A 27,350-nucleotide genomic window follows, 5' to 3' on the forward strand; every position below is an offset into this window, starting at 1 on the left:
AAAGTTTAGAGACCACTGTTTGAAGCACTGGGGCTCCAGGGAAGAGTGAACAAGACAGTTAACGTCCCTGTCTTCTCAGAACTTAAATCCCAGATTAGCTGTTTAAAATTTTAATTCAAATGTTACCTGCTCAGAGAGACCTTCCCTGACCCAAGTGACTCTACCACATTATCTTCCTGGCAATTAAAACTCATTGAGGGGTTTCCCTGGTGGTGCAGTGGTTAAGAATCCACCTGCCAATGCAGAGGACACGGGTTCGAGCCCTGGGCCGGGAAGATCCCACATGCCGTGGAGCAACTAAGCCCGTGAGCCACAACTACTGAGCCTGCGCTCTAGAGCCCACGAGCCACAACTACTGAGCCCATGAGCCACAACTACTGAGCCCGCGTGCCTAGAGCCCATGCTCCACAACAAGAGAAGCCAGGACAATGAGAAACCCACGCACTGCAATGAAGACCCAACACAGCCAAAAAATTTTTAAAAAACCCTCAAGATTATTATTTACTTTCTTTTTAAATTTATTTATGGCTGAGTTGGGTCTTTGTTGCTGCACGCGGGCTTTCTCTAGTTGCAGTGAGCAGGGGCCACTCTTCGTTGCAGTGCCCAGGCTTCTCATTGCAGTGACTTCTCTTGTTGCGGAGCGCAGGCTGTAGGTGCGCGGGCTCAGTAGTTGTGGCTCTTGGGCTCTAGAGTGCAGGCTCAGTAGTTGTGGCGCACGGGCTTAGTTGCTCCGCGGCATGTGGGATCTTCCCAGCCCAGGGCTCGAACCTGTGTCCCCTGCGTTGGTAGGCGGATTCTTAACTGTTATTTACTTTCTTGTCTGGTATATCTATTCCCTCTAAAATGTAACCTCTATGAAAGTAAGGACCTTGTCGGACTTGTTTCCAGCTGTGTTCCAGCGCCTGGCATAGTGCTGGCATATTAATGTACATAATAAATGCTGTTGAATAAATTAATGGATTTTGTTAGTTCTGTACCCATTTCACAGAAGGGTTAAATGAAGCCCTTGAGAGACAAAGGCTTTAGGTTAAGTGCCTCTGTCCAAGTCAGTCGAGCACAGAGCAGGTCTGGTCCGATTCCCCTCAAATCCTTTGCCCTCGTCCCAACATCAGAATCTAAAGGCTGCAGCCCCCCAAATCCTTGCAGAAAATTCCCGCGGGTTCTCCCCGCAGTGTCTCCTGGATTTCACCAGGTGGCAGCAGAGGCGACACCCACGAGACGGCTGGGCGGGGTCGGGAAAGGCAGAGGGAGAGGGGTTCCGCTTCCGGGCGGGGCTTGCCGCTTCCGCTTCCGGCGGCTTGGTGGGTAAGGCGCTGACGAGAGGATGGACGGGTTGGTTGCTCATTGCTCCGCGCGGCTGCTGCAGCAGGTGGGACAGCGTGGGTCCGGTGGGAAGGTTTGGAAGGGAGGCGCCGGGGCCCGGCTCCCGCCCGGGCAGCAATAAGGCGACGGCAGCGAGGCGGAGACCGGCCTGCGCTGCCTCGGAAGCTAATGCCCTCCCAGGAACGCTCTCCCAGAGGTGGGAGAGGAGGAACCCGTGGTTTCCAGGCCCGGGAGGGTCCCCCCTCTCTCTGACTTCCCCAAGCCAGCGTGTCCGGGGGGGGGGGGTTGGGCTGGAGCCTGGCGTGTTGAGTACAGCCTCGAGCAGTGCTCGTCTTTTCCCGAACACGCGCGCGCTCTCGGTGGAAGCGCGGGACCAGGCAGAGGAGCCCTGGGTCCTGTTTGCAGCTCAGCCACCGTTCTCGCCGTGCTGCTGAGCAAGAGGAATCCTGAAAAGCCTGTGCAGTGGTTCATTATCAAGCTGGAGTTTGCTCTCTTGCCCTCAGTATTCGTGGGGGGAAGAACTATCATAGTTTGTCAAAAAGTGACAGTTCCCTTACCCTCTAGGCCCAGGTGGGGAGGGCTGGGAGGGGTGATGGGAAAGTAGGTTACGGAGTGTCATCTCATCACGGGCACTGCTTTATGCCAAATCCCTCACAACGGTATAAGTTGGTCAGGTAAATTGGCACGTTCTTTACTGCTCTCCTCGCACGGTCTTTGTCCGTGTGGGACTGTAAGTACCCTCTCGCTGGGTTGTGATAAGAGTAATAGAGATAATTTATGAAAAGTGTTGGCTCAGTGCCTGGAACATAATGTATGCTCATTTATGGCAATGTTTTCGGCTGTAGTTATGTCCAGGTAGACTATCTGACAGTTAAAGTGAGGGCGTGTCTCCCTGAGTAATGCAGTTAGGTTGGAAGCTTGATTTTCTTTCGACTGGACATGTCTTTAGTTGGAGGAGAACATCTGGTCTAGGACCTACGACCCTGGAAACAAAGAGAGGAAGAAATGGGAGAATCCTTTTGTCTCAGAAAAGGCAGAAGGGGTGGCACTTGAGCCAAAAAAAGAAACAAGCGATCCGAAGCTTATCCCCTTGCATGCTTAACACTCCTGTTTCTCCCCGCCAGCACACACGCTTCATTTTTTCTTATCAAGGATAATATCCTAATGTCATCAGAAACCTCAAGGAAGAAAAATCACAGCTTATCCAAAGGAAACTCCTTCATTCCCATCACCTCTGCCACACCCAGGTGTAGAGGAGGGGAAAGGAGGAAGTAAGCCTGTGGTACAATTTATTATGTGGTGGGAGTCATCAGTCATGAGGGACCGAACAAAGTGGCTTTTCTTTCCTAGGAGAAAGAGATTACGTTTCTGACCGCTGAAATTGATCGGCTGAAAAACTGCAGCTGTTCAGAAGCTTCTTCAAATTTGCAACAGTTGCGGGAAGAAAATTTAAAATTAAAGTATCGGCTGAATATCCTTCAGAAGGTGAGTACTCTGGGTTCTGGTTTCATTCTACAATTTAAATTATTGTGTCTTTTCTTAAAATCCTTGTTCTCGAAGATTCTGAAAGCATGCCCTGAGGAATTTGGAAAAAGGAGTGAAGAAACCCTGTCCTTTCTCCCTGCATGAGACAAGTTAGGACTAAGTTGTTGGTGCAGATGATGGAGAAATTGCTCTTGTCCTTCTAGGGCCCTTTGAAATGTTTCATCATACTAAGTGTTTGGCCAGCTTAATTTTGCATAATTGCTTCTATCAAATGGAAATATTTTTAAATACACTCGCAGCCCTTCTCTGCTTTAAGTTTGTTATTGTACAGTTTTACTTCCGTATTTTACAGCGTCATATATATATATATATTTTTCCACTTAGTATTTCAGAACATTTTTTTCCATGAAGCTTGTGTTGTACTGGTTATTTAATGACTTCATGATCTAACAGTGTTTATAAGTTTTGTCAACATAATGAGCTTGCTTCAGTTGGGATTTTAATTTCTTGGCCTGCTGGTGACGCATCCCATAATTGTTCTCCTGTGTGTGTACTACTTTCCTCGCATGGTCTTTGCTGCACTGGCCTTATACCTTTTTTCCAAAGCTTACCCCATTTATTCATCTTAGACTCTGCCTGCCCCACTCCCGTGAAGTCTTTTTTATTACCTACCTATCTCTTCTGCTTAAAATAGCTTTGAGTCTTCTAAAGTCACAAAATTCCTTTTCCATGGAATTGCCCCCAAAATATCTCACCTTTCTGATTACCTCATTCATTCTGCACTTATTTCTACTCATTTCCCTATTATATTTATTTCAATTCAGAGGTATTATTAAATCCCTAATATGGGCTAGAGTCTAGGAGGGAAAAGATACAAAAGGAAGTACAATGTATTCTAATACACATTTTCATAATGGGAACTAGCTCTAATTGTAAATAGAATTCTGTCAGTGTAATGTGGAAGGCATATTGGTTCTTTCACAGATACTTTGCCCTACTGAGTAACAGCACTGAATACAAAGTACACAACACAGAACAGCAAGCCACAGAAGAATAAATAGTGAGGAATGCCCATTCTCCCTACCCTCTTCCTCTGGCTCACTTTGGCCACATGCTCTGAGTTAGAAACACGTGTTGGATGGTTGTCTCAGAGGCATTTTTGCCCTTGTTTTCATTAACTCAACAGCCTCAACTCTTCCTTACACCCCCTCCCACTGAGCTGTCTTCCCCCCCTCCCCCGCCAAGATTAAGTCTTATATTTACTTAGTACTTATTAGAATTAGGGGTACGTTTTTCACCAGTGACAATGTTAAGATTGCTGTGTGATGGTGCTCTTATTACAAAATCACAGATTTTGAGTGATCTGCTTCTTATGCTAATTTTCTCATAAGCTCTGTGGTTTTAGGAGGTTTTTTTTTTTTTTTTTTTTTTTTTGCATAATGTGAGGTGTTTCAGAATGCTTATATTGAGTTATAGCAAAGATGTTTGTACCATATGTAATATTTCTTAACCTCATGGAACTTACCATTTTGGGGGAGAAAAGACTTGCATATTTAATTATAGTCAAATACTTAATTGCATGGTGCAGAAATCAAGTACAATGGATTCATATACGTGTGTTTACATATATACACACAAAAACATACACACATCCATACATATATACTGATATTCCCAGCCTTTAAAAATAGATTGAGATTTATCTACAATTGGTTTTGGGTCTTAGGATCATATCTAAATAACTTTAGTATTGTGTCAGCCAAAAAGTTTGTTCTGGTTTTTCCGTTAAGATGTTACAGAGAAACCCAAATGAACTTTTTGGCCAACCCAATATTTGTTATTGGAAATCTTTAGATTGTGAAAAGCGTATCTTCCCCTTTTTTGAGTGTGTCATCACAGAGGAGTCAATTATTGACTAACTAAAAATTTAAATCAGTATTTTAGTGAGTTTAAAGAATATAATTTCTTCCATGTGGTAGAGAGTGTGCCGAGGAAGCAAAGAACTTGAAATGCTCCATTCTAGCAGTACTGACCACGAGTCCTGACTTTGCCACTTGCCTTTGTTATCTTTGGCCAGTTACTTAATCTCTAGCCCACAGGGAAATGATGATAGTAGTCACAAACCGAATTTCTGTTATGTAGATGAAGTAAAATAATGCACATAAATAAATAAAGCACTTGACTCAGTTCTTGAGACTCAAGTTACTCAGTAGTACTCAGTTCAGTACTACTCGAATCATAGTTTTCATTATTGTTGCCATTCATATTGCACATCATTGGCATTTTGACTTATGTAAAGTTGTGATTACTTTGTAGCAGCATTTTCATTTGTATTCCATTATGAGCATATGTGTTCAGTCACCAGTCATCTTGACCTGCTACCTGGCAGGTACAATGCTAGGTGCCAGGGATCGAGCCATAAATAGGACACTTTCTTTGCAATCAGAAGTCTGGTGGTACAGACAGATAATTTGGAGAAGGTATGAAAAGTGCAATAATAGAGGTAATTAATTAATTCTACACCATCTTAAATGAGTATATTCCACTTCAGAGAAAGTGAGAAATAGGAGGTAGTAGTAGTCCAACATGGGAATAGCAGTGAGACAAAACAACCCGTTATTCTGATATATTAATATTACCCAGCAGTATTTTTTATCTGTTTCATTTCATGCCTTGAAGGAGTCAGCATTTTAATGGAGAGAATGTATTTTTTTATTTCTTTTGTCCATAGAGCTTTCAGTTCCGGCATTTGATAAGAAGTTATTTAGGATTTATTTTGTATTATTTTCTCAGTGCTTTAGGGAAGCTGAGAAAATCCAATCAGCCCCTTACTCTCTATTGCTAATTTCTGTTCTGATAAAATAACTGTAGAAAGAAAGTACTCAGGACATTTTTACATGTATGTCTTAGATGCTGTGGGATAGACTTGTCCCATTAATGTTTCTCAGCATATCCTAGGTATGAGAGTATTACACTATCAGTGTATATTACCTTTCAGTTCTTCTCAAGACATTTCAAGATTTCTCAAAATATTTGGGAAAATTTTGTATGATAATTTAGAATTTATTGACATTTTCATTCTTTTCTTACAGAGTCTTCAAGCAGAAAGGAGCAAACCAACTAAAAATATGCTTAACATCAATAGTTGCCTACAAGAGGTCTTTGGTTGTGCCATTAAGGCTGCCTATCCAGATTTGGAAAATCCTCCACTGATAGTGACACCAAGTCAACAGCCCAAGTTTGGGGACTATCAGTGTAATAGTGCTATGGGTATCTCTCAGGTGATTATATTATTATAAAGCATTCTTGGTGATTTGATTTTGTTAAGCATTATAATTATCATTACCATTTGCATAAATAATAGCAAATTGTATCCTCAGTGGAAACATTTTCCACAGTTCTGAAAAACTTGAAGAAAGGGAATGTATGTTTTTAATTTTTAAAAAGCACTAATTTGAATATTTAGATTTTATATATATATATATATATATATATATATATATATATATATATATATATATATATATATATATTTTCTCTATATATATTCTCAGTGTTTAAGGGTAATGGTTGGTATTGTTTTGGCACTTCCCTCCTTTTGTGTCCAGGATGGCAATGTGTTATTGTTGAGGGATTAAAAGTTAGCTGTCTAGAACCAGCATTCCCATCAAATATTTGATGGAGATGTGTCTTTGAGGTGGGCTTGTGTATTTCATATTCAGTTAGAGGAGTTCCCTATTTTTAATAGCTACATTGTCTAATGTGTTAGTAGTTTATTGCCCCTGGTTTGGGACTTTTTGCTTTCTTTTCATTGCTGAATAGAAAGGCTTCATCTAAAGAGACCAGATTTTTTTCTAGATAATTTTTATGTGTCTGCACTGGGGTTAAGTTTATAAGGGTGCTATTTATTACTCAAGTCTGAATATTTGAAAATTAAGAATGTGAATATCCTGGAAACGGGCATTATAACTAAAGACTTTACAAGTCTTCATTAAAAAGCTCTAGATAGTTGTGGCAACTCATTTTGAAATGGAGGTCCTGTGGTTTTGGCACTCTTTTATTCCTTCTGGCACTTTGATGTCTGATGCTTTAATCTATCCCTTTACAAGGTCATTGGTCTCTGCTTTTCTGCCTTTTGATGGGTCTTATGTCAAATGTATCTGATGCTTTGTCAGTTGTGCATTTCCTAGTACCTTGCTGAAACCTGTTGTGTAATGAATCATTTATGTTTTATAGATGCTCAAAACCAAGGAACAGAAAGTTAATCCAAGAGAAATTGCTGGAAACATTATCAAACACCTCCCAGACAATGAATATATTGAAAACGTTGAAATTGCTGGTCCTGGTATGTCATAATGTTATCTTTCTTAAGTAGTTGTATTGATTGCTGAGTCCTTTAGAAATAAGAAAACTTTTTTTAGCCGTGCCACGTGGCTTGTGGGATTTTACCAATAGTTTCCCGACCGAGGGATTGAACCCGGGCCCACAGATTTGAAAGTGCCGAGTCCTAACCACTGGCCCGCCAGGGAATTCCCAAGAAAACCATTTTAAATATAAACATAGGGTTATAACTTGTATACTGAACAAGATGATGAAAGCACCTTAGATTGAGAGTTAGGAAACTGTAGTTTTAAACTAGACTTAGCCACCCTGGTCTTGGATGAGTTACTTTATCTCCCTCTGGCTTAGTTTTTCATCAGCAAAAAGGAGATAGATCATGGCAGGTATTCTGTACGAAAGGATCATCTCTCTTCTGTTAAGAGGTGAACAAATCATTTGCTGAGAGTGAAGGGGCCCTGAATTAAGTAAGAAGCTTTCAGAAGAGTGGTGAAGGTTTGAAATAGATGCTGAAACAGGGAACTTACAGGAGTGCTCAAGCCAAGGCCCTAAGTGGTGTTGGAAGCCTGAAAAGTTTTGCCAGAACCAGACTAAGGCTCTGGAGCCAGCATAAGTGACATTGAGAAAGACTTTGGGGGTGAGCAGTCCTCAAGTTTGTAGGCTATCTGATTTTTTTTCTCTTCTCTATTGTTCTTTAGGTTTTATTAATGTCCACTTAAGAAAGGGCTTTGTATCACAACAGTTGACCAACCTCTTGGTGAATGGTGTTAAACTACCTGCCATTGGAGAGAACAAAAAGGTATATGTACAATTTTTGATTGATATAATAATACATTAGAATTGTGTTAGTTGTAACTAGGAATGGCTTTCACTTTTTATATTGAGATTTAATCATTAATATTTTGAGATTATGAACATAGCTGTGAAGTAACTTTTCCCCTGGGTCTTGATTGCTATGTGATTTTTCCTTTCAATCCATAAAGCATTTGAGGTAGCCAACCGATGTAAATTTACGAGTTGTCTCTGAAATAGAGAATAGAATTTGTTAAAACAAATTTGATTATTTTTCAGTTAATAATGGACAGGTTTCATCAGAAGACCTAACACAATTGAATTACAATGCAAGCTACCGTTTAAGTCTTCAGTTTATTATTATTATTAATAATAAATTTATTTATTTTATTTATTTATTTTTGGCTATGTTGGGTCCTCGCTGCTGTGCACGGGCCCTCTCCAGTTGCGGCGAGCGGGGGCCACTCTTCGCTGCAGTGCACGGGCTTCTCATTGCGGTGGCCTCTCACTGCGGAGCACGTGCGGGCTCTAGGCGCGTGGGCTTCAGCAGTTGTGGCATGTGGGCTCAGTAGTTGTGGCTCACGGGCTCCAGAGCACAGGCTCAGTAGTTGTGGCACACGGGCTCCAAAGCACAGGCTCAGTAGTTGTGGCGCACGGGCCCAGCTGCTCCGTGGCGTGTGGGATCCTCCCGGACCAGGGCTTGAACCCGTGTCCCCTGCATTGGCAGGTGGACTCCCAACCACTGTGCCACCAGGGAAGCCCTTAAGTTTATTATTAAATGTTATTAATGACTGTGTTAGCAGAATAAAATGTTTATATGCCTTTAAAAAAAAAATCTTTATTATTTATCCTAGGTTGTAGTTGACTTTTCCTCTCCCAACATAGCTAAAGAGATGCATGTAGGCCATCTCAGGTCAACGATCATAGGAGAGAGCATGTGCCGCCTCTTTGAGTTTGCAGGCTATAACGTGCTGCGGTATGTACTCTTGGCTTTCTTTGGAGATTTCTATAGACAAGGGAAAATGTCACTTGAGAAAGAATCTGACTAAATCAGTGATTCATAAGTGTGGTTCTGCTTCATAATCACCCATTAGGCTTTTAAATTATGTCCTTGGCCCTTCCTCTGGACTAACAGCTTTTAAGACTTGGGGTAGGGGGTGGAACCAAGGAAAAAGCTCCCCCATTTGTTCCACAAATATTTCTTGATTGTCTCCCGTATACTAGGGGTATATATTCCAGTGGGAGAGGTAAGCAAGAAACAGATTATGCTGGGCCTTGTAGGCCATGGTAGGAAATTGGGATTTTATTAAGTGCAGTGAGAAGTTATTGGAAAGTCTCAGTTAGTAGGGCATGTAATCTAATTAGAGATTACTCTGGTTTCTGTGAAGAAGCTAGGCAAATAAGGGAGAACTACAGTAATGAATTAGAAGGCTGTTTTAATAATCCAGTTAAGAGATGATCTGGTGGTTTGAGATTAGATGAAAGCCGTGAGGAATGAGAAGCGGTTGGATTGACATATTTGGAAGAATTTTGTCCATTGACATTTGGGAACCACTAATTACACTAAATAATTAGTTGAAAAGTTAAATTTTCATAAAATTGTGGTAATGACCAACATTGGCCCAGCTGCCGTTGTCCCAGTTAACTACACAATAAACAGATCACTGTCCATTGATAGGAACTTCATGCAGCAAATCCTAGAGGCCTGCTATTTGCAGCCTCCATTCCTGGGTATGCAATACTAAACATAACAGACCTGGTTTTGCCTCTCAGACCAGTTGAGGAAACACCTCCATAAAAAGATATTACTAAATGTGATGTACTGGCACTTAATGTTAGTGGTTCCTAATGGAATATAATTCCTCTAATTTAACCATGTTTATCATTTTAAAGTGATTTTATGTTCTGTGTCTGGTATTAGATTAAACCATGTAGGAGATTGGGGAACCCAGTTTGGCATGCTCATTGCTCACCTGCAAGACAGATTTCCGGATTACCTAACAGTTTCACCTCCCATTGGGGATCTTCAGGCTTTTTATAAGGTTTGATTTCATTTATTATTCTATTATTTGTGTGTTTATCATTTATCACAATTATTTGTTGTCCTTAGGAGTTTAAAATGGTATTTGAAGCTACTGTGTTATAACAGTTGCTAAACTCTCTGTTCCTTAACACATTATGTTTGCTTTTTTTAATTGGTGTATGTTAAAAATTTAATTCTACCACATTACCCATTCTTAAGTGAATTTAGGAGGTTGTTAGTCAAAATACATTTTAATATTTAAAAATTTCTGATGCTGTAGTTATCGTCTTCATTTTATATATTTTGAAAGCATTGTTAAGTATATATAAACAGTTTTTGCTTTTGTTTTTTTTTTCTCATTCCATAAATAAGATTTTAATATATATGATCTTTTACAAGGAAGAAATACCAGAGTCATGTCTATTACACAACAAGTTTACCATTTTCTGTGTGTGGATGAAAGGAGGGGCTGGAGAACAGTCTCAAAAAAATTAATCAATTAGGGGATAACTACTGTAACAGCCTCGTATTCCTAAATGGACCTTCAAACAGTTGGTTTTACTGTTTACAGCATAGACTTAATATAAGTTTTCATTCACTTAGTAGATTTCAAAAGCTATGTCTTACAGGGTTTGAAATGGTACATTTTTCAAAATATACCAAGAAACACAATTAGTATTTAGGGAAGATATTGATTGATATACATATGTTTTGCATGAGTATATGATTTCAACTGATGGAGTATTTTTCTCTTAAAAGTATTTTATTATTATTTTTTTAAAACATCTTTATTGGAGTATAATTGCTTTACAAGGGTGTGTTAGTTTCTGCTTCATAACAAAGTGAATCAGTTATACATATACATATGTTCCCATATCTCTTCCCTCTCTCCCTCCCTCCCACCCTCCCTATCCCACCCCGCTAGGTGGTCACAAAGCACCGAGCTGATCTCCCTGTGCTATGCGGCTGCTTCCCACTAGCTATCTGTTTTACATTTGGTAGTGTATATATGTCCATGCCACGCTCTCATAAACAGCTTTTTAAAGACAGTTTACCATAAACCATAATTTTAAATCAATTAGTGTGACTCCTTTACTTATCCGTATACAAACATTCAAACATTATCATTTGTGGTTATAATATCATTTTTGTATTCTGACGGTTAAACATTTTATCAGACTCTTTCATATTACTTTATAACAGCACATTATTTTGGATTTGTGGACCGAAGTTTATTTCACTCCCTATTGTTGGATTTTTTTTCCCCCCATTTTGGGGGAGCTCAAACTTCATACATGGAGGGCTTTTTCCTTTTTAAAATTGTTTCCTTATGATAGACAGTATCCCAAGAATAGAATTACTGCATTAAAAAGTAAACATTTGTGGGTTTTTTGGTTGGTTGTTACTGGGTTTTTTGAAGTTATTTTTGTCTTTTGGTATGTATTTTCTAATGAAAAAATTGAAAGTAAACTGTTTACTGATATCAGATGGGTGAAATAACTTATAATCTCTTGGGATTCTGTGCACTGAATATAATGAGGCAAATCTGTTAATGCAATAAAATGTTTCTAATACATTGCTAAATTTTAAAACCAAGGTAAAAGAAAAGCCATGTATTTCCAGTTTTTTTTAAACACATAGATCTGTAATTATAAAGAAATGTCTAGAATTTCCATCAGAATGTTATTGCTGGTCATTTGGGGATGGGATTAACAATAATTTTTTTTTTTTTTTTAGTAGCATGTGTTGCTTTCAAAATAGATATAAAAACAATGAAAGCAATTGTATTTTTAATTACAAAAAAAATTGCTCATCCAGAATGGAAAATAGAGCCCAGAAAATTCCTCCTCATCTGTTAGCTATTCATTATTACTCTCCTGGAACATAGCATTGGTGTGAATTGGAAAGGTAGAGGTAGCACTGTGGTGAGAATTTTATATATATATGTGTATATATATATATATATATTTTTTTTTTTTTAGAATTTTATATTTTTAAGAAAAATTATTTCAGAGGAAATAATAGGGTTTTATTGGCACATTCATCTGTAACAATACTCTTTGTTGAGATAGAGCACTTGTTCTGGTGTTCTAAATTTTTACTTCCTCACTCTGGTCTATTTGTGGGGTTTGTCTAGGTCTTTTACTGAGAAATGTACAAATTTTTTATCTAGAAATATGGGGGTCACTCTTTACAAACCTTACCTTTCTTTTAAAACAACACAGGAATCCAAGAAGAGATTTGATACCGAGGAGGAATTTAAGAAGAGAGCATACCAGTGTGTTGTTTTGCTCCAGAGTAAAAATCCAGACATCATAAAAGCTTGGAAGCTTATCTGTGATGTCTCCCGCCAAGGTGAGTTTCTGGGCTTTGTTCATTCATCTAACAGATACTATTGCCTATAGTTTCTTGAGTTTTCAAAATTGACCTTGAATGACATGTTAAATTTTCAAGGACTAGCAAATAGATTATTTTTCTTAAGTATTTTCTGAAGTTGAAACTACAAAGAAAGTTTATAAAGACAGGCAGGTGCAAAATTTAACTTCCTTAGAAGTCAGGAAAAATTAGTTAGGAAAGAAAGTAGGAAAGAAAACGATGCTTTTCACAGTAGCATCCAAAGCTATAAAAATAGTTAGGAATAAGTCTATCCAAGAATGTGTAGGGCTAAAATGAAGGGAAATACACAAAAGGATGGAATAGAATGTTTGGATAGAGTGTCATGCAGAATCCCCTAGTTCTCCACATTCATTTGTGGTTTTAAGACGATTTTAACATAATCTGAAAGGTCACTTTGAGGAATAAATGAACAAGAATAGCCAGTAGATCTTTGGAAAAAGCTGGTGGCTGTTTTGCCACGCTAGGCAGTAAAATGTGTTGTGGTACTGTAGGTTATCTTGTGTCATTAATGCATGGCTAGACAAACAGATAAATGGTACAAATTAGAAAAAATATATATAAGAAAATTCAGTAAACAGTTGACCTCTAAATAGGAAAGGCTTTTCTTTTTTTCTTCTCATTTACATTTTCTAAGAGTAAATTTTTTAAAAATTACAGAAGGTATTTGTTCCTTGCAGGAACAAAATAAATGTAGACAGGAAAAAAGGAGATACATTATCTGTATTCCTACCCACTATTAATAATTTTGATGTGTATCTTGCTATATTCTTTCCAAATTTTAAAAGTGGCAGTATGTATGTAATGCTCTGTTTCATACATTTTCATGTAATTAATTTCCTTCCAAATGCTTCAGTTAAATAATAAATTTCTTCTAAGGTAAGATGCATGTTTCCTATTTGTTTAAATTACACATTTTCTTTATTTGGTAACTTTTTCCCTAGAGTTTAATAAAATCTATGAGGCGTTGGACATCTCTTTAATAGAGAGGGGAGAATCCTTCTATCAAGATAGGATGAATGATATTGTGAAGGAGTTTGAAGATAGAGGTGAGTTGTTTTTTTTTTTTAACTTTATTATACAAATTTTCAAACATAGGCAAAAGCGGAGGGAATATTATAGGGATCCCCAACTCCATGCACTTGTTACCCAACTTAGTTATGAATGCAGGCCGATCTTATTATGTCTATATCTTCCTATACACACTGCTTATATCATATAATTTCATGTATAACTGCTTTGGTTTGTCTCTGAAACAACAGACCCTTCATCCCACCCCAAAACCACAATACCATTATTATTCCATGACAGTTAATAATTCCTTAATATTAAATAGTGAGTCTAGAGTTCAAACTTCCCAAGTTGATTCATAATCTTTCTTAATCATGAGTATTTTTTTCAGTGTCTGCACATTTGTTTACTATAAATTCTGTAGGTCATGGGTTTCTCTCCGTTAGCCCCATCCTTTTTTCTCATTTATTTGAAGAAACTAGGCCGTTTGTCTTACAGAGATTCCCATATGGTGTTATGTAACAATTCCTCTATCTGTATTTTCTAAAAAGGTTTGATTAAATTCTGGTTTGTGTTTTTCTTTTCTTCCCTTTTTTGTTTTGTTTATTTGCAAGAATGCCAATTTTTAGTTGGCTCTCTTATTATGATGTTAAGATGAATTAGTGGGTTCAGGTGTTGTCAGCCTGATCTATCCTTTAATTTCCCCATTAGACTTTCCCCTAGAGGTTTTAGCAGCTGTTGATTGTCATGACTTTGCTCCATTGTTTCATTAGAGATTGGAAAACGGTGGCATTCTGTCATTCCTTTGTTTGTTACCTGGAATTCTCATGTGCAGAACTTTGTCACATCATCATTTTGGTTATCCTGAGGTACAATTCATAGAAGACAAACAGTATAAATTCTTGGTCCTTTATTTTTCTTTATCAATTTTCAGAATAATAAATTAATTTCTTAATATCTTCCAGATGTGACAACTGGATTGTTTTTAGCATTATTGTAAATTAGGTTTAATATCTCTTATGTTTTTCGACCATTTGCCTTAGATCTGGTTTCAGCCAATCTGATATCTCCAAGGAAACTTGGTTCCTTGAATGAGAAATGGTATTTGTTAGTCACATTCTGGAGCCTAGGGACCATACTTTTAAGATAATAAATTTTTAAAAAAAATTTTAAAATTGAGATATAGTTGATTTACAATGTTGTGTTAATTTCTGCTATACAGCAAAGTGATTCAGTTACATATATATATATATGCACGTATGTGTAAATACATATTTTTCGTATTCTTTTCCATTATGGTTTATCACAGGATGTTGACTATAGTTCCCTGTGCTGTGCAGTAGGACCTTGTTTACCCATTCTATATGTAATAGTTTGCATCTGCTAACCCCACACTCCCACTCCCTCCCTCCCCCCGCCTTGGCAACCACAAGTCTGTTCTCTGTGAGTCTGTTTCTGTCCTGTAGATAGGTTCATTTGTGTCATATTTTGGATTCCACATATAAGTGATATCATATGGTATTTGTCTTTCTCTGTCTGACTCACTTCACTTAGTATGATAATCTCTGGGTCCATCCATGTTGCTGCAAATGGCATTATTTCATTCTTTTTTATGGCTGAGTAATATTCCATTGTGTATATGTACCACATCTTCTTCATCCATTCATCTGTTGATGGACATTTAGGTTGTTTCCATGTCTTGGCTATTACGAATAGTGCTGCTGTGAACATAGGGGTGCATGCATCTTTTCAAATTATAGTTTTGTCCAGATATATGCCCAGGAGTGAGATTGCTGGATCATATGGCAACTCTAGATTTAGTTTATTGGGGAACCTCCATACTGTTTTCCATAGTGGCTGCACCAATTTACATTCCCACCAGCAGTGTAAGAAGGTTCCTTTTTCTCTACCCTCTCTAGCATATTTTATTTGTACACTTAAGATAATGAAATTTTAATAATGAGAAAAGCACAGAGAAGTTAGTAACTTCCCAGAGTTACATAGCTAATAAGTAATAAGTCTGAGATTCAAACCTGGGCAGTCTGGCTTCAGAGTTTGTTTTTAACCAGCATTTTATACTGCCTTCACCTTACCAAGCATCAGTTTCCTAAAGTGTAAAAAAAAAAAAACCAGTAATAACAGTACTTACTGCATAGAGTTATTGTGAAGGTTGAATTTAAGGCTTAGCATAGTATTTAGCACATGGTAGCATGCACTCAAAGATAGCTGTTTTTACCATCATGTACTCTCCTGTCCCTTCTTGCATCCAAGAATTTTGTCTTTTTCATCATGAGTGTATGAACATGATTTTACGTTTACTTTTCACTAATCACTCCAAATGCTAAATCCTGCCATGTTTGTCTCCTGAACTCTGTTGCAGTTTTAACTTTAAAACTGTAAATGAATGAATACATTTTAAGAGGTAATGATAAAAATTGCATCCTTCTCCCAAAGGAAGGCTGTGACTCCAGCTTGAAAACAAAGCACAGATTTCCGTGTTCTGTGTCTGCTGAGCAGGTGGGCTCCAGTGAGATGCTCTATGAAGAGTTTGGGAGTCAAGTGTAGGGTTAGTCCAGAAAACTGCCAGGATATCTCACCTGTGCCCTGAACACACCCTGGGTGCCCAGACAACCTTGACAATAGCCATTTTCCAAGGCTCATGCTAGGTCACATTGAGGAAAAAAATCCTGTGATTTTTTTTTTGAGCTCTCTAATAAATATCCTATAATGGCTAAGCATTTATAGTCCTTTAAGATTATTTTAACGTTATTAATAAAGTCTTTTTTTCTTCTAGGATTTGTGCAAGTGGATGATGGCAGAAAGATTGTGTTTGTTCCAGGATGTTCCATACCATTAACCATAGTAAAATCAGATGGAGGTTATACCTATGATACATCTGACCTGGCTGCTATTAAACAAAGACTATTTGAGGAAAAAGCAGATATAATTGTCTATGTGGTGGACAGTGGACAAGTAAGTGAGTTTGAAGATTTGTATATGTTTACATTGTCCGATTGGTGAGGCATTTGGCCCTATAAGACCCTATAAATTTCCCTACAAAAATTCAGAAAAGTAATGTAATATAAGGGAAAGAACAGGGTTTGGATTTGGCCAAACTTGTATACTTCTCAGCTTTCCCGCTTGTCTCTGTAAACTGAAGGGGTGTTCCTTTTCTCATATATAAGGAATAAAGAAGAGCTTTTACAACTTTACTTGCCTTACAAGATGTGTGAGTGATTTGAATTTTACAAATTTTTATTCCTAAGCAGAAGAGCTTTAAGTTATTTTTTTAATTAGAAAGTTTAGCAAGTAACTTTCTCTTTCTATTTCTTTGTAGTCTTTACACTTCCAGACAACATTTGGTGCTGCTCAAATGATTGGTTGGTATGACCCTGAAGTAACTCGAGTGTCTCATGCTGGATTTGGTGTGGTGCTGGGGGAAGACAAGTAAGTCTGGAAAATCTGAAGGTGGAAATGACACACCTGACCCCCACATTTCTTTGAAAGAGGCTATATTTCATTTGATACCATAGTCTACGTATGCTGTAGTGGTGTACGCAGCTGAGCTGTTTTGTACCTATGTCTTATCACTGCCAGAGAATGTAGCCTTTTAGGGAGAATTTAGAGAAGTTTTTAACATCTTACATTTAATATTGTCTTAGGATCACTTAGCTATTTAATCACCATATCATTTTAGATTTGGTGACACGGCCTAAATACTACCATCACATAAAAGTGGGTGATGTTTCTAAAAACTGCATGAGCTAGCTCAAGATGCTTAACAAGCCAGTGTACAAAAGCCCTAATTAAGCATGTAAAAGGCAGGCTAGGGGTGTCAGGGTATTTATTTTAGATACAAGATTATATGCAGACTAAATACCTTAGATCAAACATCTAATTGTAACATATGACTCTTCTGTATAGCTGCGCTTTTTTGTAATGAGAAGACACTGGGTCCTTACTGTCGTTTTCATGGTCCTAAGAAAGAGCTGAAAAACTAACCCTCGTGTTAGTATTGCTTTATAGTATCTTAGTTTCCTAACTATTGGTTTTTTTGACTAACATTTAGATGATTATTCCTACAGTTAGGAGAAAATTAACACATTTACCTTTTATATCTGATGTTTATCACCAATATTTATACATTGGCATTTAATTTGTTTATCATGTAATGGCTAAGGGATTTTTTACTTTTTTTGGTTGTTGTTTTATATTTCTGCATTCAGTATCATGTAATTATGGTGTCCTACACCATAAAAAAGAAAAATAATATCAGTGATAGTTAGCCAGTAGCAGCCTACCATATTTTAAATATTGACATTAAAATGCTCAGATTCTGCCATCTATTATTTAGTGAATTTTTCTGTTTTAAGGCTTTTTACAGTAAATAACTTATCATTTTATTTGATCATCTTCCTGTTTATTGAGCACCTCATTGGCTGGGTGCTCCACAGTGTGTACATGAAGATAACATAAAACATGGGCTCCTTCCTGAAGAAGCCTGTCATCTAAAGCAGAGCAGTTTCCTGTGGAGCCTGTTAAAATATACATGCCAGGCCCTACCAGGAGAGTTACTGACTTACTAGGTCTACAGTGGGTATTAGGCATCTGTTTTTGAAAGCTCTTTTGGTGTTCAGATATGCATCCCTCTTATTAGAACCACTGGTCAGAGGAGTAGACCAACACAAAAAAACAAAAATTCAAGGCAGGCGCAGGTAGGGAATAATGGAAAAGACCAGTTATTGCAAAGTGGAGACATTAAGGAAGGCTTTCTTAGCATTTTGGCTAGGCTTTATGATGGATATCATTTCATCACACAGAAGGTCTGGAAGTTGTTGGAACACTCAAGGAGGGGAGGGGATGGTATAAGGAAAGCTATGGAAGTATTTAATGTATTTTTGGAATAATAAAGGAGTTTTAATTCTATAATGAAGGGCAAGATGATCCTTTTTAAGGCAGCTCTGAACATATAACTTTAACAGGAAGTATCACAATTACTTTGGCAGACTTTGTGTTAGATAGAAAAACATGCTTCCTTTGTACCATTATTGGGATTGAAGGATTTTATTAACTTAAAAAAAAAGAAAGAAAGAAAGAAAAAGACATCATATACTTGGATGTCTTGCAAACTTCTTTTTAATAGGTAAAATCCAGTTTTCATGAAATGCTTTTTAATAGTGCAGTTGCCCAGGGCAGTGCTTATCAGTACTTTTGCCCCGTCCACAGAGATTCTGATTTCAGTGAGTATGAATGGGACCCTGGCATCCAGTTTTAAAGTTCTCAGGGTGATTCTGATATGCTTCTAGGGTTGGTTACCACTGGACAGGTGGAATTACTATTCAGAGAAATGCAAGTAAGATTCCAGTTAAGAATTTGCTTATTTCCCAAGCAATTCTAGAAGCAAAAGTGTAATTAATAATTTTCTAAGAAGGTAAAACAACTGAGCCAAACTTTGTGTTCAGAAAAATGAACAAATTAACAGATGTCTTCTTTTCTTCCGTTTTAGCGAATGAATTGAAGGTGAACATGTAGAGAATGCTATTAGGAGCCTAAAGCATAGAATGCTTGGAGTTGAGGGTTATAGATGAAAGACACTTGACCGTATCTGCTTTCTTTTGGCATCCTCCCTGGTTGTCAGCTGAATAAGGCAGTGTCAAACCTTAATTTTCAAAGATTTGTAAGTTGGAGGGTCTGCTTCAAAATCTGTTTAACTGGGACATTTAAATTTTATTAGGAAGAAGTTTAAAACACGATCAGGTGAAACAGTGCGCCTCATGGACCTTCTGGAAGAAGGACTAAAACGCTCCATGGACAAATTGAAGGAAAAAGAAAGAGACAAGGTAATCCAAAGACTTATTTGTGTATTGTGTAGCATGCATTGTGTTGTGGTTTTTTATTTTTGTCTTTATTGAGAGAACTGGGGAGGATTATAAGGAGTCAGTCCACTTTTGACAGGCTTATGTTACTCAGATTTTATTGCACAGTTTGTTTCTTGAATTGTTGAGTATTTATAGTGAAAATACAGTTCTTGGCTATTACAAAAGGCCATGGCCTTTTCCGCCTTTGTTAATGTGGCATAGAATCTCTGCTTCTTATTGGCAGTTCACCTGTCACTGCTTTGAACCAGTGATGGGAGAATATTGAAGATTGAGACAGTCTGAGTGAAGAGCCTACATTAGAGTGTACATCTGCTGAGCTCCTCTGTCTGGGAGCAGTTGTAGACTGATCATAGCAGTAAACACCTACCACTCTCGGCCACTGACGAGCCATCAGAGTAGGAAACATGATGGGCTTTCATAGCACCCTTAGAAAGGACTATGGTTGGATCTGTGTGGAATTTGGAGGAACTGCATCAAAGTGGGAAAAAAAGCATCAAAAAAAAATTTTTTTAAGATGGTAATAACAGAGGTCAAGGATTGAGATTCAAAGAGTCTTAGGTCTTTTACTCTCCTGCAAGTCAAGTGGTATTTTGGAATGAACATAATTACTATAAACAGAAGAGTAAAATAACAGAAAGAGACACAGAATAGGAAGAAATGTAGACATCAAAGAGCCAAACAAAAAAAAAGGCTCTTTGAGGACACACTCTCTTGTTTGGTTTGGGTAGATCACTGATAATCCAGAGAGCATGAAGGCAGGCTGTAAGGCTACATTCTTCCCATCTGTTCCCTTTCCATTGTTAGCAAAACGAAATGTAAAATACTTTTTTTCTCTATTTCCAGTAGGTGGTTGTCAGGTATACCCAGTTGGTATCTCCAGAATGGTTTTGCCTTTTAGTTCTGGCCTAGGCACAAGTGGCACAATCAGATGAAAACTGGAAAATTTAGTCACCTAATAAATTTGTTTAGTCTGCATGATAACAAGAACTGCTTTGACTCTTTTATTTATTTGGCCATTTCAGCTAGTATGTTTTGATTTGCATACAGTAAAATGTAAAGCTTGATGAATTTTTACACACACATATGTATAGACATGATAACACCAACCAAACAAGTTATATATCCATCACCCCGGAAAGTTTCTTATCACCATAGATCACTTTTGTTTATTTGAGGACTTTAATGAAATCATAACATGTGTTCTGTTTTCCAGGTGTATCAGTAGTTCACTTCTTTTTATTGCTAGATAATAGTATGTATGTATGTATGTATGTATGTATGTATGTATGTATTTATGGCTGCATTGGGTCTTCATTGCTGCTCTCGGGCTTTCTCTAGTTGTGGTGAGCGGGAGCTACTCTTTGTTGTGGTGTGCAGTGGCTTCTCTTGTTGCGGAGCATGGGCTCTAGGCGCACAGGCTTCAGTAGTTGTGGCACATGAGCTCAGTAGTTGTGGCTCATGGGCTCTAGAGCACAGGCTCAGTAGTTGTGGTGCACGGGTTTAGTTGCTCCGCGGCATGTGGGATCTTCCCGGACCAGGGCTCGAACCTGTGTCCCCTGCATTGGTGGGGGGATTCTTAACCACTATGCCACCAGGGAAGTCCCTAGATAATAGTAGTATGTTTCTTCTGTTGGTGGACATTAGGGTTGTTTCTGTTTGTTGACTATTACAAATAAGAAGCTAATTTCAGCATTGCTGTTCAAGCCACTCTATGGGTACATGCACTTTCCTCTTGGATGTATATCTAGGAATGGCATTGATGGGTTGTAGGGTGGGCTTATGCTTAACTTTATTAAAAATTGTGCCAAGGAGAGAGTTGTAACCGTTGTACACTCTCACCACTAATACGTGATTGTTCCAGTTGCCCCATATCTTCTACTATAACTTTTTGTGAGTCTTATTTTAGCTTTTCTGGTGAATGTGTATTAGTGTGTCACTATGGTTAAAATTTGCATTTCTCTGATGAGTAATTTATGTTGACCATTGCTTATTGGCCATCTGGGTGTCTTTTGTGAAGGGTCCGTTCAAGTCTTTTGTACAGTGTTTGTTTTAGACCATCTATTCATTTATATTTATCCACGTATTTACCCTTTCCTGTGAACTTTATTCCTCCCTGCAGTTTTTTTTATTGCCTAGGTTTGGTTTGGAGAGGGAGTTAGGGAGTTTCGTTCTTTCCTTTGTACTTATCTTGCTTGGGAGTTGCTGAGCTTCCTGTGGGTTGGGCTCCTCATCAGTTTAGGAAAATTCTCAGCCATATTTCTTCAAATATTGCATCTTTGCCCCATTCTGTTCTGGAATTCTAAGTACATATATTATGTTAGAACTTTTGACTGTCTCCCAAAGTGTCTTTCACTTTTTTTTTCACTTTTCTTCTCTCCGTGCTTTATTTTGAGTATTTTTCTACTTCAGATATTTTGCTGTTCTGTATTCCAAATGTCTATTGAAATTTTGCTTTTCATCCAATTTTGTCTCTCGTCTAATTATTTGAATACCTTAATCATAGTTTTCTTTTAGCTTTTCATTTTGAAATTTTTCTTTTAGCTTTTCATTTTGAAATAATTTCAGACATACCAAAAATTGTAAAATAGTACAAAGAATTCCCATATTAGCTTCCCCAAACATTAACATCTTACAGCTGTAGTATGATTATCAAAATCAGGAAATTAACATTGCTGCAATACAATTCACTAATCTGCGGACCTTAGTCAAGTTTTGCCATTTGTCTCACAGACGTCCTTTTTCTAGTCTAAGATCACATGTTGCATTTAGTTTTCATGTCTCCTTAATGTTTTTTAATCTGGGCAGTTCCTTGCTCTTTCTTTGACTTTCATGATCTTGACACTTACGAAGGGTCAGGTTTTTTGTGGAATGCCCCTCAGCTGGATTTATCTGGTATTTCCTCATGATTAAATTCCAGTTATGCAGTCTTGGGAAGACAGGAGTTCTTCTCACTTTGTTATTTCAGGAGGCACATGATGTTGAAATTTCTCATGATTGTTAATATTAATTTTGATCACTTTGTTAAGGTGATACTATCAGTTTTCTCCACTGTAAAATTACTGTTTTTCTTCTTTGTAGCTAATAAGTATTCTTTAAACAATTCCAGACTTTAAAGTTGCTGTTGACTTGTTTTTGTTGTTTCTATTGTCTTGTTTCTCCCTCCCCCTACCTCACCTCCTTGGTTTTTAGTCATTTCATCTGACCTTGTGGATGAAAAATTATAATGGTTCTAGATGATATCATCTTCCTAGTTAGGGTTTCTGGCTGACAGATAGCATACCAGCTGGTTGTCTTGATGGTGTCCTTGTGTTGGTGCTTTCTGGTGACTTCAGACAGTTGTTTCATATAATTTATTCAGCTTTTAAGTAGTTGATTTTGCTGGAAGGGTTAGTCTACTTCAAGCCACTGCATCATGTCCAGAACAGAAATCCTTACTTACTTACTTGTGACCTAATAATGCTTCAGAATGTATGACCAAATTTAGCAAAACAATATTAGATCTCCAGTTCTTGACACCCTATTTTAATTCCAGTTAATTACCTGACCCTAATTTTTGTTTTTATTTTACTGTACTTGTTTCCTGTAAGCTACCTCATAATCTTTGATGGAATGAAGCGGATATAAACTAATAATTGGTGCTTTCAGTTTCTCATTTACTGAGTAACGTATTCAAGCGGACAGTTCATAATTTACAAATCAAGCTTCTCATGGAAACATTCGTCGTTATGCAGAGCTGATGAATTGTATTTTCATTGTTCCCTTCTTTGTAGCTTGGTCCATGTTTTCCTACCTCAAGTGTTGATATTTATTAAAGTTTACTGATTAAAAAGCACCATTAGATGCTCCTTCCGCCCATCTTTTGTCTATGAGACAGGATTATGAAGTATTTTTTTCTTTTTCCAAAAGGTCTTAACCACAGAGGAATTGAAGGCTGCTCAGACATCTGTTGCTTATGGCTGTATCAAATATGCTGATCTTTCCCATAACCGGTTGAATGACTATATCTTCTCCTTTGACAAAATGCTGGATGACAGAGGAAATACAGCGGCTTACTTGTTGTATGCCTTCACTAGAATCAGGTAATTGTGGGTACAGCATTGTTTTATTTTGAATCAAATGATGATCATTTCTAGTTTATATCAGTCATTTCTTATTACATGTTTCAATGGAGAAGAATGTACTTAACAAAGGGAAATGATGGCTGTTACCTGATTTTTCAGGTCGATTGCACGTCTGGCCAGTATTGATGAAGAAATGCTCCAGAAAGCTGCTCGAGAGACCAAGATCATTTTGGACCATGAGAAGGAATGGAAACTAGGCCGGTGCATTTTGCGGTTCCCTGAGGTTCTGCAGAAGATTTTAGATGACTTATTTCTCCACACTCTCTGTGATTATATCTATGAGCTGGCAACTACTTTCACAGAATTCTATGATAGCTGCTATTGTGTGGAGAAAGATCGACAAACTGGTGAGTGGCTCATCTAATAGTCATTTTGGGGATTGGGCATCAACAAGGCATTTATTTGAGTTGGATGTAGGTGGTTTTCAATTTGTTTTATTTATGGAAACCACCTCCCCCCCCCATTTTTCCCCCAATTACACATTAATCCATATCATACACACAAGACAAAATTGAGCTAGCTCTAATAAAAGCATAAACGGAATTCTTCCCATTCCCAAACTGACTAGTTTCCCCACCCTCAGGCACATGGGATGGAACCATAAGAGTCCAAAGAAAAACAGTTGGAAGGCCACTAGGTATAGGACATTTCCAACAAAAGCAGTGTGACTGAGGGTCCCAGAATGAATCTTTGGGGTTCTTGATAACGAAAACTACCCTTGGGGGAAAAAAATGATACCTTTTGGAGGCTTTTTGCTCTACCCTGTTACATAGTTAATGAAGTAGACTGAATTAATGTGTTACATGGCAAGTAGGCATTTCTGAGAGTCATGCCTGAGAACTAAAACTTCATTAGGAAAAAAATCTCACCATTATGGTGTTAAAGTTTATAGTTAATTCAGACCATGAGGCCTAGGAAAGAACTCTAAAAAGAAAGATAAAATTACAGTCTAATCAGTGCAGGCCTTGTATCTCTTTTATCATCAGTTGAAAACAGATTTCTTGAACAGAACACTTTTATTTCTTAGATTGTCTCCCCTTATAGTTTAAGGTAAAGGTGATTCTAGTTAAAGCCCCAAAACATCTATGGGTTGGGCTATTCACTTCTCAGTAAAATCCAGAAGTAACATACATTCTTTAATAGTGATTTGTAAAAAGAAAATTTACTGTCTTTTTCTGTGTTCTCAGGAGAAGTATTGAAGGTGAACATGTGGCGTATGCTGCTGTGCGAAGCAGTAGCTGCTGTCATGGCCAAGGGGTTTGATATCCTGGGAATAAAGCCTGTCCAAAGAATGTAATCCTCCTTAGGTTTGAACACTGTGTGATTTTTACCAAAGTGGCCATTAGCATTGTTTGCTTTTTTACAATCATGTGGATACAAAAACAAGTAAAAGAAATTTGTCAGCTATCTACAGAACATGTGGTTCTTTATCTCTCACGACTAGGCTTCTGAAAAGAAAAATACTGTCACTAATTTTAATTAAATAAGGAATCCCATTTATTGAGCCCTACTATAGTCCCCAAGAACACAACCTTCATTACCATTTATTCTAGAAAAACAAATGCTTAATAAACATGAATGGTATTGCACCATGCTGTTTCCAAGGGTCTCCAAGCTCAAAGGAGCCTTTGATATGCTCTTAATGAGTTAATGACAATAGCTACCATTTATGACCGGTATGCACAGAGCCCATGTCCACAGAATAAAGGATAAATTGAGAATAAATATCTAACCAAAGAGAGAAGAATAGCAATGAGAAGACAAATTATTAAAAAGAAGCCAAGTAGAAGTTCTGGAGTTGAAAAGTATAACTGAAATGAAAGATTTGCTAGAGGGGCCCAACAGCAGATTTGAGCAGATAGATAGATGATAGATGGAGGAACTTAAAGATAGGCCAAATTGAAATTATACAGTCTGAGAAAGAATTATATTAATGCCTAGAATGAAATTTTTAAAAAATGAACAGAGCCTAAGAGATGACCTATAGGACACCATCAAAAGTACCAACATATGTATAATGGGAGTCCCAGATGAGAGGAGAGAAAAGCATAAAATATTTGAAGAAATAATGGCTAAAAATTTCTCAGATTTGATGAAAAACGTTAATCTACATATAGAAGAAGCTTAATGAACTCCAAATGGGATAAACTCAAAAGAGATCCTTTTTGAAATACGTAATCAAACTGTTGAAAGACAGACAAATTGGAAATCTTGAAAGCAACAAGAGAGAAGCTACTCAAATCACATGCAAGGGATCCTCAATAGCAGCGGTCCCCAATTTCAGCAACAATTTTTCCACAGACGGGGTGGAGGGTAATGGTTCAGGCGGTAATGTGAGTGATGGGGAGCAGTAGGTGAAGCTTTGCTCGCTTGCCAGCTGCTCACCTCCTGCCGTGTGGCCCGGTTCCTAACGTTCAGTTATTTCGCCTTCATCAGTTGTCTGTGTCACTGAATGAGAACTGCTAAGGAATGAAAGAGTTTAAACCCTTTACTTCGGACCACACTCAGCCTGTCTGCATCCCTCTGATTGAACCACGAAGGGAGGAGGGAGGCGTCCCGGGGCTGCTGCTCACCACCGACACCCACCCTGTCTAGCACACTTTTGGTCACCAGGATTTTACCAGGTTTGTTCTTTTTAATTCTCAACATTTGGGGTAGAGCTGGATGGTATGAAGCCCCAATTTCCCATTGTGTTTGTAGACAGTTTCAACTGAAGCGATCAGAAACTAGGACTAAAACTTCCTATAAATGAGAAAATTCCCCCAAAGAAGCACTTTAAAGGTATCTCTGAGAAAAGTTAGGGAGCAGAAGTCACTGAGTGATGTAAACCCATGCACACACAAACACACACAATCAAATAAAAAGCAAAAGAAAATGCAATAATTAAGTGCCAGTCTTCTCGGTCCACAGCGCAGGGGTTGGGGACGCCTCTTGGTAGGATTGACAACTACAGAAAACACAGGAAGTGGGGGATGGAGCTATATAGGAACGAACATTTTGTACACTGTTGATGTGAAGTTGTTATAAACTAAAGTTGTCTAATCTTGGTTGTTATAAACTAAGTTTAGATGTTACTTATTATCCCCAGGGCAATCACTAAGAAAATAACTCAAAAATATAAAGTAAAAGAAATTACAAGGGAAATGTTTAGAAATACCTATTCCTTTTTAAGTTGAATAATATCTATGGTATGTATATACCATATTTTGCTGGTCCATTTATCTGTTGATGGGCACTTGGGTTGCTTCCATGTTTTAGCTATTATGAATAATGCTGCTAATGATCATGAGTGTTCAAGTTTTCTTCAGGACCCTGCTTTCAGTTCTTTTGCGTATATGCTCAGAGGCAGAATAGCTGGATCAAATGGTAATTATTTTTAATTTTTCAAGGAACTGCCGCGTTTCCCACAGAAGCTGTACCATTTTACATTCCCAGCAGCAGTGCACAAGGGTTCCAATTTCTCCATCCTTGTCAACACTTTTTGATAGTAGCCATCCTGTTGGGTGTGAGGTGGTATCTCAGTTGTGCTTTGCATTTCCCTAATTAGTTAACATTTTGAAGGCAGAAGGAAGAAAATAATAAAGACTAGAGTGGAGATGAATGAAATAGAGAATAGGAAAACAATGGAGAAAATCAAACCAAAATTTGGTTCTTTGAAAAGATCAATAAAATCGACAAACGAAACATTTATAGCTAGACTGATGAGAGCTCAAATTACTAAAATCAGGAATGAAAGTGGGGATATTACTACTAACCTTACAGAATAAAATGTAAGAGAAGACTATGTACGGTTGCATGCCAAAAAAATTGGACAACTTAGATGAAATTTTAAAAATTCCTAGAAACACACAAGCTACCAAAGCTGATTGAAGAAGGAATAGAAAATCTGAATAGGCCTAAAACAAGTAAAGAGATTGAATCAGTTATACCAAAAAAATTCCAATAAGGAAAATTCCAGGATCATATGGCTTCTCTGGTGAATTC

The 27,350-nt window shown here is 37.8% G+C and overlaps 1 protein-coding gene across 1 annotated transcript; it reads left to right on the forward strand.

Annotated features, from left to right (window-relative positions):
* The first annotated feature begins 1,276 nt into the window (after positions 1–1,276).
* On the forward strand, positions 1,277–24,773 carry RARS1 (arginyl-tRNA synthetase 1). The gene is made up of 15 exons (XM_068536337.1): positions 1,277–1,369; positions 2,674–2,808; positions 5,901–6,089; positions 7,045–7,153; positions 7,845–7,945; positions 8,793–8,914; positions 9,860–9,980; positions 12,187–12,316; positions 13,300–13,404; positions 16,161–16,339; positions 16,704–16,813; positions 19,101–19,206; positions 23,152–23,324; positions 23,466–23,713; positions 24,554–24,773. Exons 1-15 carry the CDS (start codon positions 1,325–1,327, stop codon positions 24,661–24,663), a joined length of 1,983 nt encoding a protein of 660 aa, XP_068392438.1. The 5' UTR covers positions 1,277–1,324; the 3' UTR covers positions 24,664–24,773.
* The last annotated feature ends 2,577 nt before the right edge of the window (positions 24,774–27,350 follow it).

Source organism: Eschrichtius robustus, chromosome 2, assembly GCF_028021215.1.
Source record: "Eschrichtius robustus isolate mEscRob2 chromosome 2, mEscRob2.pri, whole genome shotgun sequence".
Lineage (NCBI taxonomy): Eukaryota > Metazoa > Chordata > Mammalia > Artiodactyla > Eschrichtiidae > Eschrichtius > Eschrichtius robustus.